The sequence below is a fragment of the Phytophthora infestans genome, genomic scaffold (assembly GCF_000142945.1).
Source record: "Phytophthora infestans T30-4 supercont1.15 genomic scaffold, whole genome shotgun sequence".
NCBI classification, from domain to species: domain Eukaryota; phylum Oomycota; class Peronosporomycetes; order Peronosporales; family Peronosporaceae; genus Phytophthora; species Phytophthora infestans.
The window spans coordinates 2140612-2155097 of NW_003303744.1; the positions used below are offsets into that span (position 1 = coordinate 2140612).

Below are 14486 nucleotides of genomic sequence, written 5' to 3' on the forward strand. Positions count from 1 at the left end.
TATTTTTAGGAATTAGGTGCTGAGATAGCAACCTAGACACTGTAGTTTTAAGATGTGAAATGCACTAATTCCACTGTTTTATTCATAATTGTAAGTGTTTTAAAGCTTCACTCCGAAGGTTTTATACAGCGAGTTTGTCCACCAAGCGATTTATTCATTTCAACGACCATGAAGGTGTTGCTGATCAATGAGGGCTCGCTGAGCGACTTTGAGGTGCTCTCGCTCATGCAGGAGCGCAAGGAGCAGCGACTACATAAGTCCGCTATGGTCGCGTATGCTGAGCGCAATTGGATGGACCATAAGGTGCTCAAGTTCCTCACTCAGAGCCACTCGCATTGCTCCACTTTGACCTCCAGCAGCATCCAAGACTTCCTCAAGGAGCTGAAACAGGCGGATCTACCTGCGCTCTCTTCAGCTGAGACGCTGCAGTTCATCAACCAGCTTCCCACGGAGCTCGTGGACATTCATCTGATCATTGAAGACTGCGCAGGGCGATTCTCAGAGACCCAAGTGGACGAGCTTATCCGCATCGTCGAGCGGACGTTAGCGGCTGAGTTTCTAGAGCGACGGAATGCTGAAGCTCAGGCTGAAGGCGCAGCTGAAGAAGCCGAAGAATAGTGACGATCAAAGTGCGAAACGTAAAATATAGAACGGATGCAAGGCCTTGCCTGCGCCATTGAGAAGTAACCCAAGCCTACGAGCAGAATGCAAGTATCAGAATGAAATCTGCTCCAACCAAGCCACTTCAGAGTCCTTAGACCGATCACCTGGTCGAAATCGGAGAGATTTCCTCTGCTATCTGGCTACCAACCGCCTTCAAGTCCTCGTGTGGCAACCTAGAAATGTCCCTCGAGTGTCCGCATTAGCTTGAGTCCTGTGGATGTACGTGTGTTGAGGTGAGTAGAATGGCAGTGTTGCAGCTTGTCTTACTGGCTGGCGCGTGCCGTCTGTACAGCGGATCTGGCCTCGGGAAACATGCCCACGTACTCCTGCGACGACAGATATCTAACACTAATCTGTCGCTTGTTGAACCACCGACCATGCAGCTTCTTGGCGGCAGACACGGCAGCTTCTACAGTTCCAAACAGCACGTACACGAGGCCTCCTTGTTTCTCCTTCTCCACGTACGTATGCAGCACAGAGCCATACTGGCCACACTCTTCCTCGACATCTTGCTGGATCTCCACGCCCCACTCCGGGTTCCCGCTCTTTTGCTCCTGATACACGTCGAACATATTCTTCACCACGAAGCAGAACGACTCGCTGCCTTCAATCTCCGACGATGACATCAGCGCCGTAGCTTGTTCCGCTCTCTGCGCGGCGGTAGCGGCCATACTATTGGTGTACGCAGCAGTGGACGCCGTGTATCCGCCAACTCCACTCATGGACGGGAACAGATTCACGTCATTTCCAGCGAGCTTCGCCATCAACGCCGAGCGCGACTGCGCGTTCATACTCAAGCCCTCACCCTCCTCGTCCTCCAGCTTCCATCGTCCACCTGTCGCGTTATTATCCACACTTGACACGCCTGTGCGGTTCCCCACTGCGTTCTCATTCACAGGACCCAATCGTAGAAAACTGCCTGCCAGCTCCAACCCGTTGCCCTTGGACAGGGCAAAGTTGGCTTCCTGTGGACTGCTGAACTGTATAAAACTGAAGCCCTTGGAGCGACCCATCTCATCCCGGTTGATCGTCACTGAAAGAACCTCTCCAAACGACTGGAAGACGATTCGTAGATCGTCTTCAGTGATGTTCGTGTGGAGGTTTCCGCAGTAAATGCGACTCGCAGCGGATAAGGCGGACGCAGACATGCCACCGCCCGAGATGGCGCCTGCCAGTCCTGCGCCGGACCCATCAGCACTCAGAGGACCGCCAGAAGCTGCAGTGCCGTTCATAACCGAGTCTTTCTTGGCTGCAAAGTTTTTCTCGGCTTCTGACACCTTGATCATGATGGGGAATACCTGGAAGTCCGGCACCTGTCCATTCAGAAGCAAAACCTTTGGCACATCTTCCAGATTCGACAGTTCCACGTACGCAAAGCCCTTGGAGCGGTTGGTGAACTTGTCACGGATCAGCAACACGTTCTCCACCTTGCCAGTCTTGGTTAGAAATCGCTCCAAGTCCTTCTCGCGCACTTTTTGAGTCAGTTGGCCCACGAAGACTGTACGGTGGTCTCTCGTGAGTTCCATGAGTTCACGCTGCTTTGCACGCTCTGCACGCTCAGCCGATGTGCTTCGTTCTCTCTCCTCCTTTGGAGCCGAGCGAGAGCGACTTTTGCTCTTGCGTTTCTTTCTGGATGAACGCTCCCTGCTGCGGCTGCGACTGCGTCCTTTATCTCGTCGAGAGCTCCCGCGACTGCGACGTGAAGAGCGGGAGCGAGAGCGACGAGAGCGACGAGAGCGACGCGGACTTCTGGATCGGGAGCGTGGGCGATCCCGATGACGACGTCGCGAGTGACTTCGACTGCGCGTCCTGCTGCGACGTCGAGAGGAGCGGCGTGAGTCCTCCTCTGGTCTGTCGTTCTTCGCATCCTCGTCGTCCTCCTTGGACTAAGATACAATAGCAAAAGACACGAGGATCAGTTGATACGTTCGTTTTATCACGATAACTCGAGCAATACAGAATATTCAAAATCCATCTTTGCATGGTCAGATAGCGAAGCGTCTTTTCTTCACAGTGTCGTACCTTGGCAGCAGCCTGGATGCCTTCCTGCAGCAGTGAATCAATGTCCTCGTCCGCCATCACCACCGCAATATCCACTCGCTTTCTGTCGCTTGAGGGGCTGAAAGTGCAATTCATTTGGCTCCATGCAATTCAAAGCCCACAATATGTAATAGCCTTTCACTCATCATGATGGGCTGGTGTTTAGTACACAAAGTGTATCCATCTCATACGTTCCCCTAACGATGGCGACGATGGAGGAGCTGCGCGCCGCAGGCAACGCCTTCTTCAGCGCGAAGGACTTCAAATCCGCCGTGGACAAGTACACAGAAGGTCTAGATGCTTCTCCTTCGTCTTCTGACCTCTCTGGTGACGACCTAAAGGCCGTGGAGGCGCAACGCGTGTTGCTTTGGAGCAATCGCGCCGCCTGTCTCCTGCAGCTCGAGGACTTCGCTGCAGCGGAGAAGGATTGCACACTGGCGCTGGGTGTGGAGCCAGACAACACCAAGGCGCGATACCGTAGAGCACAGGCGCACATGGGTATGGGAAACATGACGCAAGCCTTTAAGGATGTACACCTGGTGCTGCAGCACGCGCCGAGTAATAAAGCGGCGGCTGCGTTGGCTCGGCAGATCCAAGAGCGCGTGCGAGAAGACGTCCATGGTGTGCAAAAGGCATTGGACAGTATCGTAGCTGGTGTACATGGGGAAAAAGGCGATGCAGACGTGAAGGAGGTGCTTAAGGAGCAGGAGAAGACTGTGGAGGCCTTGCAATATCTTGAAATGAAGAGCGTCTCGGAACTCGCGAGTTTGCCTGAGGAAATTGCAAAGAGAGAGGGACTGGTTGTGTTATGGAGAGCAGCTAAAAGGCTTATGGAGCTGAGCGAGAGTGAGGAGAAGGAGAGGCTGTGGACGATCTTGTCCCATGTGGCCTCTTTGCTCTCAATTTTAGCATCGGCGTCGATGGCACTCGCCGGAAGGACGTTTGAAGCGAACAATGGGGCGCTGAACAGCTTACTAGAGCTGTTACATAACCAGGTGGCGCTGGAGTACGAAGCGAACGGTGAGGTGCAGATGCCGATTAGAGGACGAAAGGCGATTATTCGACTCTCCGCGTTCATCTTCAAGTATCTGCTGATCGCGGCCAAGTCCGATGACGACGCGTGTGTACGTCGCGTGCTTGGTGGGATGCTGGATGGTCTACGTAGTCGTGAACGCGTGCTGCAGATTGCGGCGCTGGACGGACTGCTCCACTTCATCTCTGTATTGGGCGAACAGACTTCGATGGTGGCAAATGATGACGACAGTGTGGCGCAGCACTTAAAGGCGCGCTTTGCAACGTTGGCGCAGGAACTGGGGCTGCTCTCGTTGCTGCACACTACAGCATCCAGTGCATTGCCAGGGTTTGCAACTACTGCTGAATCGTCGAGTTCGGAGCTGACGGGCGTGCTGCTGAGTCGTCTTCCTCTAGTATTCACGCAATGTCTGGCGCACTTTGAAGGGGACGATACGATGCTGAAGAAAATGGTAAGAGACTGGTGTGTGTCTCCTGTGCTGGTTGCGCGGGCTACGAACCGCACTCAGCTGGCTCAGGGCTCTGCGTCGTGTCTGCTGCTCTCGGCGCTCTTCCTTTCCAACGCGAAGCTTGCGCTGTGGGCTGTGCAACAGACTGGGAATGACGGTACGGCGTTCCTGACTCGCTTGCATGAGTTCCTGACTGCTTCGCGAGCTTTCGACGACGTTAAGGCGAACACTCGACAGCTGCAGGAAATCTGGGTCGACTGTGTGGCTAGTATCTGTGGTGTGGAGCATGGACCAGCGTGTGTGCCTCCTGCATTGAGGATTGAGATCTATCGCATGTTGCAGGCTTCGTTGGATGACGAAGAAGACTTGATGCTTCGTGCCAGTGCTCTGAGTATTCAAGTGAAGCTCGGGATTGTGGAGAAGACGCTGGAATTGCCGTCCGCGGACGGTCAGTTTCTTATGGACAGCGTATTTGAAGTACTTGCGAGTGCAGAACCCGTGGAAAGCAAGCGCAGAGAAGAAGAGAAAGCCAAGCAGAGTAAGGAAAGCACGAAGAAGGAAGTACCGCGATCGCAGCTGTTCTGGAGCGGAGTTTCTCCTAAGGAACGTGGAATTGAGGCTTTATCGTACTTAATCACGTACACCCCGGTCAAGGACGCTTTCGTCAAGCACGCTGGAGCCGTTGCTAGTGTGTTCCGAGTCGAGTTTCCCAGCGCAAGGGACTCAAGTAGTGGAGCGCAGGCTAGCGCTGGCTTCAGGTCGAACGTTTACTATGGGATCGGTTATATTTTGCATCACGTCTTGACGTCCGAGGCGGCTATTAAGCGGAAGCAAATGGAGGGCATGGAGATGACGGCGGATCAGTATGAAGAGCTGCAAAAGGCCTTGAAGCAGAAGTCTGCGCTGGACGATGGCGACACTCCTGAAAGCGTCCAGTGCCGAGTGATTAAGCTCGCTGCGTCTCGTGATGTGTTGACTACATTGGTGCAGCTATTAAAGCTGTCTGCTACCAAGTCGGAGAACATTATGGAGATGGCTACACTCAGTGCTCTACATGCGGCCGAAGCGCCGACAGTACGCGGCAATCTGGTGCAATGTGGCGTCTTCCAGGCGCTGATCCCGTTAGCGCTCCATCACATCGCTGTAGCCAAGAGCAAAGACGACAAAGCCAAGAAATCGTCGCAGATTCAGGGCACCAAGATCTCAAACGCGGCAGGCCAGGCGATGGCCAAGATCTTGATCAGTACGAACCCCAACTTGATCCCTTCGTCGTCGTTGTTCTCGTCTATCCGTCCGCTACTGGATCTGTGCAAGGGCGAGCAGCAGTTGCTGCATTTTGAGGCGCTTATGGCGCTCACAAATGTCGCCAGCGTGTCAGAGGAGACGAAGGCGCGTATCGTGGGAGAGCCGCAGGGTCTTTCAACGTTGCAATACCTGCAGTTCTCGGAGCATGAGCTCGTTCGTCGTGCTGCCACGGAGGCCATTTGTAACCTGCTTCCGAACGAAAAAGTGGTCGAGCAGGTCTTCATGAACGACGAGAAGGTGCGTCTGTGGCTCGCGTTCGCGTCTCTAGAAGACGAAGCGGAAGACTTCGAGACTGCACGAGCTGCTGGCGGTGCGTTGGCGATGGTGTCGCAGGTGCCGCAGGTTAGTTGGGTGATCCTGCGTCAAGGTGGATTCAAGGCCTTCGCTGCCATCATCGAAGAAGGCTCCAATGTCGAGACGCTGCACCGTGCTCTGTTCGCGATGCAGAACCTGTTTGAGGCTCTATCCAGTGCGGCTAAGGACGAGGAGAAGGCAGAAGAAGGAACCAAATTCATTGAGGAAGTCAAACAGCATAGTGGGAAATTGAAGCAGAAGCTGGCAGCTCACAGTGGTAAGGACCAACTTAAGGAAGCAGCTCAGGCTTGCCTCGCAGCCTTGGAGCAGGTGATCGGGTAGTTGTAGGACAGTAGAAATTGTCTGAATGAATACATTTATATCGGATCTGTTTAATGCTCCATTTTGATAGCTGACGGGGAGATTGCAGCGCCGTAGACTGTCACGATGCAGTAGATGGTGCTGTTCTCCCAGAGCACCGTGCAGTATCCGTCCATGGTCGGATCCCAGAAGCAAGAGGCGGCTGTTGTCATGCCTGCGCCGGTCTTCTGCATGATGAGGCATGTAACTGCGTACTTGAAAGGCTTACTGAGGTTCTGCAGCCCCGTGAGTACACTCGCCACCAGCGTGTTGGACCAATCCATCACCTTCTTGCGGTTGTACACCGTGTCCTTCAACGCCGCCTCGATCGCCGTCTTGGCTATTGGCAGCACATCCTCCTGCGAGAATTCACTCTACAAAGCAGCATGTTAGTCAATGGAAAGTGATACAAGACCACGTCGGCTTGACCTCGTTAGTGTCCATGGATCACGATGTCTGATGGATACTTTCTGTGTCGTTTCGAATCTCTCGTAATTAGTCGTCCAGGTGAGCCACATCACAGATACACAAACGTTCTGTCCAAAGACGTGACACATACCTAACTAAGCTTGAACTTAAAAAAAGCGACGAAAATATCGGACAGAGCGCTGCATGAAACTTGCCATTCACTTAACGATTTGGTCCAGGCGGGAAGACGAGAGCTATGATTGACGACTCGATCGCTGTGCAGCGTCTACGACAAGAGCGCAAAAACTGGCGGCGAGACCACCCAGCGGGATTCTGGGCGCGTCCTATTGCCAATGACGACGGCTCGCTGAACCTCATGATGTGGCACGCTGGCATCCCAGGCAAAGCCGGCACGGACTGGGAGGGCGGCGTCTTTAAGATGTCGCTTGCTTTCTCCGGGGACTACCCGAGCAAGCCGCCGCTCGTCAAGTTCACTCCGCCGCTCTACCATCCGAACGTATATCCGTCTGGCACAGTCTGTCTGAGTATTCTGAACGAGGACAAGGACTGGAAGCCTAGCGTGACCATCAAGCAGATCCTCAAGGGCGTGCAAGACCTGCTGGACCAGCCCAATATGGAGGACCCAGCACAGCGTGAACCCTACATAGACCTCAAGAACGACCCGGAGCTCTACAAGCGCAAGGTGCGTCAGCTGGCGCTCAAGAACCGCGAGAGTTAGAGGAGAAACGCAAGTCAGGAGGAATAGGAGGTTTAAATACAGTCGGGAGTTGTGAGAAGAAGGAGAAAAATGCGTTTTTGGTTGTATTAGACTACACTGTAGTCATGCTCGTTCATCCTCCTATTTAGTGACGATCCTGGAGGGATAAAAGACACTTGCTGCGACTCTAGTCCTTCTTGAGTGCGAACATCTCCCTGTCAATACCCGAAGCCTTGATTGTCAAGATCTCCACGCTGTCGCCCGTGTAAATATCTCTCTGCACATAGAAAACAGCAGCACATAACCATCAGAAACGTATTCAAATGCCGTGTTGTTACCGTTGCCACTTACTTCTCCAGCCGTAATGAACGCGTCCTTGATGATGTCCTTGGTCTCCTGCAGTGTGAGCGCCTTCTTCGGGTCCGTGCGGGTATCGTGCTCCACCAAATTGTCCAGAAGCGGGATCATCAAGTGACCTCCGCTGCCCTGAGCCGCGCGCGTGACGCGATCGTATGAGCCAATGGCGTCGTACGTGTACACAACGCCCTTGCCGTTCTCGTCGATACCGCACAGGATGCAGAAGGCGTAGTACGGGAAGAAGCGACGCGAGTAGAGTGTGTTCATCAGCAGCTGCGACATGGCGCTCGAAGTCATGGACGTCTCATTGTCGTGCTGGTACATTTGCGCACGGATGCTCAGCACACCGCGTAGTTGGATAATGTCATTGTGCGAGCCGGGGCATCCCAGCACCGTCGTGGGCGTCAGCTCGTGCAGCTTGCTCTCATCGCGACTGAGGATCGAGTAGCCCGTGCTCAGTCGTGTGTCGCCAGCAACAACCACAAAATCCTCGCCCGCGATGGCCAGCACAGTGCCGCCGTTGAAGTCGTATGGCTCCCAGTTCGCGCGCGCCTGTTCATGCACACCCTCGGCCTGCACATCACGCAGCCCCAACTTGGCATCACCGCTCGTCGTCCACGCCACAGCTTCCGGCATACTACGAGACATCGCTACTCTGGATAAAGATGGCTCGATCTTTAGCCTGAAGATTTTCTTCTCTTTGGGGGGAGATACTATTCGTCATTCAAACAAGGATTGATCCCCGATACAGTGACACAGAACCGATAAACCGGTCTTTTAAAAGATCGACTTGACCTGCGTTTTGTATCAACACTCCGATTCAAATCGGTATACCGATCAGTATTGTTGGCTGCCGCGAGCGGCGAGCGTTCATTCCAGCCGTACAGTGAGACCTGTCAAGTTGCCGTCCCCTCTTGCTGCAGCTCTCCCTTCCTTGCTGCTCTACACACCCCAAGGGCATCACTATCAGTCCACAGATCAAGTCCGCTAACTAACTGACACAATGGAGCGCGAGCCGTGTCCCTTCCGTATCGTGGAGGACGCGGGCGGAGGTTTCGTGCTAGGCGCCGTGTTCGGCTCTGGCTGGTACACGTTCAAGGGTGCGCGTAATTCGCCGTCCGGCCAGCGCTTCCGCGGCGCCATCTACAACGCTAAGATGCGCACACCCGTTCTGGCCGGTGGCTTCGCTGTCTGGGGTCTGCTCTTCTCCTCATTCGACTGCTCTTTCGAGGCTCTGCGACGGAAGGAGGACCCATGGAACTCTATCCTGGCCGGCGCGGCCACAGGTGGCGCTTTGGCAGCCCGTGCAGGCCCGCGCGCCGCCGCAGGACAGGCTCTCATTGGTGGCGTGCTGCTGGCCGCCATTGAAGGCGTGAGCATCATGGTGAACGAATGGTTCGCCCCGCAACCCGACCAGGGCATGGCTGGCGACATGATGGGCAACCCGGAGCTGGACGAACAGAAGCTGGCACCGCCGTCGTTCTAATTGGACGATGCGCTCGGCTGTTGCCGGCTTGTGTTTGTTATATAGAGAGCAGGAAGCTTCTGCTCTGCGGATATGGGGCCACAACGTGTTGCTGCCCTCCTTAATTATAGGAAGGACCTACGCTCCCGGATCGTTAGGATCTGGGCCGAGGATACATAGAGAACCAGATTGGAGAGGTGTGTGCAAGTTCAACGCCTGCTTTGAAGCGGAGCAAACGTGAGCTTGTGGACGACGAAGTGCGAGAGGAAAGATGGCGAGAAGAGAAGCGCAGGTGTCGACAGGTGAGAAAGAGAACAAAGAGACGGCGATAACTGGCGCGAAGAACGAATGGCAATGTAACCTTAGACGCTTCAACGCGCTTCCGTCTTTTTAAATTGAGTTTGCAAGCTGAAGCGGAGTCGTCAATCGTTATTTCTGTCAGATATGCACTTGAGGCGCGACGAGAAAAACCGGCAGAAACGCTGCGCCGAAACGGACCTGAAGGTTAGGACGCATTCCCATCATCGAGTGGCAAGACGCGACTTGATACAGCAGCAAGTCCGTAAGCTGTAAAGCTCATTGAAGGACAGCAAGATGGCGGAGATCAGCTACTATGATGCAGACTTGAGTGACGCGATCACGAAGCTCAACGAACTCATGGGCAAAGCTGCTAAGGCGCCACCTGGAGTCCGACCCGAAGTACGATGGCTGAGAATGACATTGTAGGGTTTCCTCTAAGCTTGTGTGGTGTAGATGCTCGCAATGGCCGAAGTGAAGCTCAAGGAGATGATTGAGCTCAAGAAAGGCTTCCAGCTAGCACTTCGTCAAGCTCCGCGTGACCAAGTTGCTGCATTTCGCGAGGTTCGTGCTCGTATGAGCTCTGTAAAGGTACAAAACTACAACAGACTCTTAACATGGGACGATGTAGAAATTCGAGGAGCATAGTGCTCGCGTTGAAGAGCTGTCGAGTGAATTTCGATGGGCTAAAGCTGAGCAAGAGCGCAACGGTCTATTCGGTGATCGGGCTACCACAAGCGCCGCTGCAGCCAGAGGCACAAATGGCTTGGGCAACAAAGACTTGCTCGATAAAACTCTGGACATCCAGTCGAAGACGGAACAAAGCCTTATGAGCACGGCAAAGATGGTTGAGCAGTCGAAAGACGTCGCAGCAGCCACAGCAGAGGCGCTACGAGGCCAACGTGAGCATATCGTGGAGATCACAGACGCTGTGATGGGGATCGAAGACAGTTTGCAACGAGCTGACAAGCTGATCCGCTCTTTCGCGCGGCGTATGGCCACAGATCGAGTTATTCTGCTCTTTGCCTTCCTGGTGATCGTCGGAATCGCGGGCATCGTTGGCTACAAGTCGATGCATCCGAATGACACGACGTTCTACGTGCCAGATGAGGTTACTCCCCCAGATCCCACCGCACTCTACAATACCACTGTGGCTGCTTTAAACAGCACACTCAACTCATGAACCCATCTAGCATAGCTACAGCATATCACAACGTGAACGAATGTAATCCTTATACCTATCTAGGAGCTGTCACTACTTGACCCCGATTCAGATTCAGACTCGGACTCTTCTCCGGAACCTTCACTGGAGTCGCTTTCCTCGTCTAGGTCGTCAGCTTCCGACTCGACATGCAAGAACTCTTTGAGTTGATACAATTTCTGTAGCTTCGCTCGATGCCCTGCTTTCTTAATGTGCATGGCATCCAGTGTCTTGTCATCCAGATCGCCCGTGGCTAACAGGAAAGTAGCATCATCGAAGCCCTCATCAAAGAACGACTGCGCGTACTCCACCAACCCGATGCTTGCCAACCAGCTAGAAAGCTGCGTTCGACCGGCGGCACGAGTTGCGTAGTCTACGAGAGCCGCGCGTACGTCATAGAACTCAAGTTCCTCTGCAATTTCGACCGGTGTCGTTCCCCTCTGACAATTAAAATCTAAGAGAATCGTCATACATTTCGAACATAACTGTTAGGAAATACCTTGGATTGAAGTTGTTGAATGTTGAAATCGTTCAGCAAAAGTTTGACTATTGCGTGATTGCCTTGCAGAGTTGCCAAGTGCAGTGGTGAACAACCCACCTACGAGTTGCAAAGTAGCTGTTAGAGTTGAAAGGTCTTTGTAGCAGTACGATGCGTACTTGACTGTCAACAGCATTAATTTTGGCTGCTGGCGATGCTGCGAGCAATAACTTGACGATAGCTTCGTGTTCAAAACGAACTGCAATATGCAACGGCGAGTACGCGTATTTTGTCTGAACAAGCAAGAGCTACTAAGATCTCAATCTTGGAAATAATTGTATCACCAAAACGTACGTTGCCCAGAGCATTTACAGCCTGGGGGCTCGTAGCAATAATCTGGGACACAAGCTCTGTATCCCCTAATGCACACGCGTATTGTAGCGGTGTCCACGCCAGAGTGTCGCGAGGCGAGCCCGCCTCCAGTCTACCGCAGCTTACTTCCTCCTTAGAGACTCCCAAGTCTTCCAGTTGCGACAGCATCGTGGCGACTCGACGGCTCTCAAGCGTCGCTTGTGTAAAACAGTAATTGCTGCAAAAAGGCCTCAAATTTGTATCATAGCTTGCATAAATTCTAGTGAAATGGCCAAGACTTGGTGACGATAAGCGTCACTGCCGCCGCCACCACGACCACCAACAGCACGGCAATGGGCTCTGGGGGCTTGTACAACTCGCGGAAGCGGAGGTTCTCGTTGCGTTTAAGCATTCGACGCTTCCGACGCATCGCGGCGATGAATTTGTCTCCGAGGGTCTTCCGAGTCTCGTCCTTAAACGTAAATCTGGCCTGCATCTCTGCCTGATCTTGTAGAAGGGCGTCGTAAGCTGTTGTTTCATCTAGACCGTCCACGAGGTCGTCGCCTTCATCGTCTCCAGGGTCGTCGGTCGTTCCCAGCAATGGAGAGTCATTAGGAGACCGTGCTTTCACGGGGCTCCCTTTGCGATATACGTGTGGATCACTCGGGTCTTCCTCAGATCTATCTAACGTAGCAACCTTGCCTCGAACGGCAGCCTTAGCGTACTGTGCCGCACGCTGGTTCATTCTTGCACTTCAGCGTCTCTTGAAAGCGAATGTTCACTTCAACTTGTTCTGATGCAACCTTCCTGCGACCATCAGACGACATCGTGGAGACAAAGAACCTTCATCGTCATACCGAAGATTACCGATTCCCGTCGCACTAAAAAAAAGCAAGCGAGGAGAGCCGCACAACGGAGAAGACTAGTGCCAGAATGCCGAGTGCGAAGTGGGAAATTGCGCGCATCGGCGTCTATATCAGCAGTGCGTTATTGGTTTTATCAGCTTCGGGTGCATGTCGACCGTGTGAGCTAATACCTGCTACATTTGTCCTCGATTCGCAGTCCCCATTGTAGCAACGTGCATCTACGCCCAGCCAGACTGCATTAACTACATCATCAATAGGGTGAGCTGGTCTTGACCGTTGGCAATCAAGCCCCAATTGAATCTAAACCTACTTTTATGTTGTGATGATGTTGTAGTGGAAATACATTCAGTACCCGCCCCAGGCTGTGTCTCGCGAGGAGTACTACAAGAAGATGCGCGAGATGGCGAACGAGGACAAGTAAGAGATCGTACTGCTCGTGGATAAGAAAGCTAGGCTATCTGCTGTGACTGCATCGCAATCTGTGACGCTAGCTGACAGGAGACGAACCAACTCACTTATATAAAGGCTAAAAACACGTTGCATTTTTGCTGGTGGCTTGAGTGGCTTGGCATGTGACAACAAGGAGGAACGCAGCGTAATAATGTATCACAGGTTGCGTCAAAACTGTCCAAAAGAGCTGTGATGCACTGCCTGCTATTCGCACAGCCCTGCTGACCTGCCTGGTTGCATCGTGATGGCACCAGTCCTTGCGTTTATAGTCGCGCTGAGCTCTCCATTTCTCGTTCACTGTTTTCGGAGAAGACAGTAAATCCGTGTGTCGTTGTGAATCATGTGCAAATGACGCTGCTCGCCACGCAGACACATGAGCAGTCCGCCGAAGCTGGCGTAAATAGCCACCATGTTTCCTCCCTCGTGGTCGTACTGGAACACCTTGCCATACATACCGTAGTCATAACGGTCCAGAAGTGTCGGCTGTTGTACGTAAATCAGTAAGCAGAAAAGTCATAATGCCAGCGATCCACCAAACTCCAGTCCACGACGCACCTTGCCCGACTGGTTAAAGATGCCATCATCCGGCTTGCCTTCCAGGTCCAGCGTGCTTACGAGCGCTAGCGTGAACTTCTCGTTCTGACGAAGACGGTAGACCTCGGAGTTGATGTCCAGCGTCAGCTCCAGCTCGTACGACACACCCTTGCATACCACGCGGGTCACTGTCAAATGTGTCAATAGTTTTGCTCGTTAATCATCCCTAAACCGCATTCCAGAGCGTCTACGACGACGAAAAAGCACCAAATTATGCAGCAGAAAACGGCGCGCACCTTTGTCAAACTTCTTGCCATCCGGGTTGAGCTGGCGCACCTCGAAGATATCCTCAAACAGTTCGGTCGCCATCGTCTCCCAACTTTCGATTCACAAAGTGGCGTCCACCAGCCAAAGCACACAAACCGTGCTCAACCGGTATCTCTTTGGAATCCGGTATCAACTCGGTAGTTGTGTAAAATACATCAATCAAACATGGCAACCGACGTCCGTAACGACAGAGCCAGAAGACGAGTAGAGATAATCTAGCGAGGCTTTGCCGGCCTAAGATAACCTTGCGCTGGAACGTGTCGACTGGGGAGACCATCTCACCTCAAGAACATAGCGTCCAGCTCACACCGAGTTGTGGTGATCTCCGGAGATCACGGCCAGGGCCCCGAGTTCGGTAATGACGTCCCTGAAGATCGCGATGTTTCTGCTACTCGAGTGGCTGGCGCAATAGTCGCCGAAGGACGATTGGGTGACGCTGTGGGGATGGTCATGGACGACGCCACGGAGCAGTACGACATCCTGAACACACTGGCGGATATTACAGGCGTTCCAGAGGGAGGCTTCGAGCAAGACGGTGTGGGTCGGTCACTTAAGCGCAAGGTTAAATTCGGGAAGAGAGTCGTGTACAGCAACAATCCGACACGAAAAATGTCGGTAGTGCGAGGACACGAGCGACTGCGGTATGATAAGGTGACGGACTCGATGCTGCTGCACAATCCCGATACGGATCACGACATGAAGAACGATCTACTGCCTACTCTGACGCAAGAAGAACGCGCCGACTGGATTAGCTGGCGCGATGCCGGACGTCGTATCAACTCTTACTACACAAAGCGCTGGGAAGGCAAGTGCTTGCTTGCTGCAGAGTGTTCGTAGATACGAGCGAAGAGTAAGCGGATAGAAATAGAAATGATACTTTATTGTCAAAAC

At 53.2% G+C, this 14486-nt stretch overlaps 12 protein-coding genes across 12 annotated transcripts; 6 read left to right on the plus strand and 6 right to left on the minus strand.

The window, feature by feature from the left end:
• Positions 1-144: 144 nt before the first annotated feature.
• On the plus strand, positions 145-633 carry PITG_09701 (uncharacterized protein; the record flags this gene model as incomplete). The annotated part of the gene is made up of 1 exon (XM_002903260.1): positions 145-633. One exon carries the CDS (start codon positions 169-171, stop codon positions 616-618), a length of 450 nt encoding a protein of 149 aa, XP_002903306.1.
• Positions 634-926: 293 nt separating this feature from the next.
• On the minus strand, positions 927-2742 carry PITG_09702 (uncharacterized protein; the record flags this gene model as incomplete). The annotated part of the gene is made up of 2 exons (XM_002903261.1): positions 927-2540; positions 2686-2742. 2 exons carry the CDS (start codon positions 2740-2742, stop codon positions 927-929), a joined length of 1671 nt encoding a protein of 556 aa, XP_002903307.1.
• A 164-nt stretch (positions 2743-2906) lies between these two features.
• PITG_09703 (unc-45 family protein) lies at positions 2907-6125 on the plus strand (the record flags this gene model as incomplete). Its single annotated transcript, XM_002903262.1, has 1 exon — positions 2907-6125. One exon carries the CDS (start codon positions 2907-2909, stop codon positions 6123-6125), a length of 3219 nt encoding a protein of 1072 aa, XP_002903308.1.
• A 10-nt stretch (positions 6126-6135) lies between these two features.
• Positions 6136-6602, minus strand: PITG_09704 (dynein light chain Tctex-type, putative; the record flags this gene model as incomplete). The annotated part of the gene is made up of 2 exons (XM_002903263.1): positions 6136-6517; positions 6573-6602. 2 exons carry the CDS (start codon positions 6585-6587, stop codon positions 6176-6178), a joined length of 357 nt encoding a protein of 118 aa, XP_002903309.1.
• Positions 6603-6807: 205 nt separating this feature from the next.
• On the plus strand, positions 6808-7290 carry PITG_09705 (SUMO-conjugating enzyme (SCE), putative; the record flags this gene model as incomplete). The annotated part of the gene is made up of 1 exon (XM_002903264.1): positions 6808-7290. One exon carries the CDS (start codon positions 6808-6810, stop codon positions 7288-7290), a length of 483 nt encoding a protein of 160 aa, XP_002903310.1.
• Positions 7291-7456: 166 nt separating this feature from the next.
• PITG_09706 (proteasome subunit beta, putative) lies at positions 7457-8274 on the minus strand (the record flags this gene model as incomplete). Its single annotated transcript, XM_002903265.1, has 2 exons — positions 7457-7546; positions 7621-8274. The coding sequence occupies 2 exons, from the start codon at positions 8272-8274 to the stop codon at positions 7457-7459; spliced, it is 744 nt and encodes a 247-aa protein (XP_002903311.1).
• A 355-nt stretch (positions 8275-8629) lies between these two features.
• On the plus strand, positions 8630-9112 carry PITG_09707 (mitochondrial import inner membrane translocase subunit Tim17, putative; the record flags this gene model as incomplete). Its single annotated transcript, XM_002903266.1, has 1 exon — positions 8630-9112. The coding sequence occupies one exon, from the start codon at positions 8630-8632 to the stop codon at positions 9110-9112; it is 483 nt and encodes a 160-aa protein (XP_002903312.1).
• Positions 9113-9685: 573 nt separating this feature from the next.
• PITG_09708 (uncharacterized protein) lies at positions 9686-10571 on the plus strand (the record flags this gene model as incomplete). Its single annotated transcript, XM_002903267.1, has 3 exons — positions 9686-9790; positions 9845-9952; positions 10020-10571. The coding sequence occupies 3 exons, from the start codon at positions 9686-9688 to the stop codon at positions 10569-10571; spliced, it is 765 nt and encodes a 254-aa protein (XP_002903313.1).
• A 150-nt stretch (positions 10572-10721) lies between these two features.
• Positions 10722-11607, minus strand: PITG_09709 (uncharacterized protein; the record flags this gene model as incomplete). Its single annotated transcript, XM_002903268.1, has 5 exons — positions 10722-10791; positions 10848-11029; positions 11089-11187; positions 11247-11360; positions 11422-11607. The coding sequence occupies 5 exons, from the start codon at positions 11605-11607 to the stop codon at positions 10722-10724; spliced, it is 651 nt and encodes a 216-aa protein (XP_002903314.1).
• A 91-nt stretch (positions 11608-11698) lies between these two features.
• On the minus strand, positions 11699-12163 carry PITG_09710 (uncharacterized protein; the record flags this gene model as incomplete). Its single annotated transcript, XM_002903269.1, has 1 exon — positions 11699-12163. One exon carries the CDS (start codon positions 12161-12163, stop codon positions 11699-11701), a length of 465 nt encoding a protein of 154 aa, XP_002903315.1.
• Positions 12164-12431: 268 nt separating this feature from the next.
• On the plus strand, positions 12432-12705 carry PITG_09711 (uncharacterized protein; the record flags this gene model as incomplete). The annotated part of the gene is made up of 2 exons (XM_002903270.1): positions 12432-12440; positions 12619-12705. 2 exons carry the CDS (start codon positions 12432-12434, stop codon positions 12703-12705), a joined length of 96 nt encoding a protein of 31 aa, XP_002903316.1.
• Positions 12706-12804: 99 nt separating this feature from the next.
• On the minus strand, positions 12805-13653 carry PITG_09712 (DNA-directed RNA polymerase I, II, and III subunit rpabc3, putative; the record flags this gene model as incomplete). The annotated part of the gene is made up of 3 exons (XM_002903271.1): positions 12805-13217; positions 13290-13456; positions 13565-13653. 3 exons carry the CDS (start codon positions 13635-13637, stop codon positions 13029-13031), a joined length of 429 nt encoding a protein of 142 aa, XP_002903317.1.
• Positions 13654-14486: the final 833 nt, after the last annotated feature.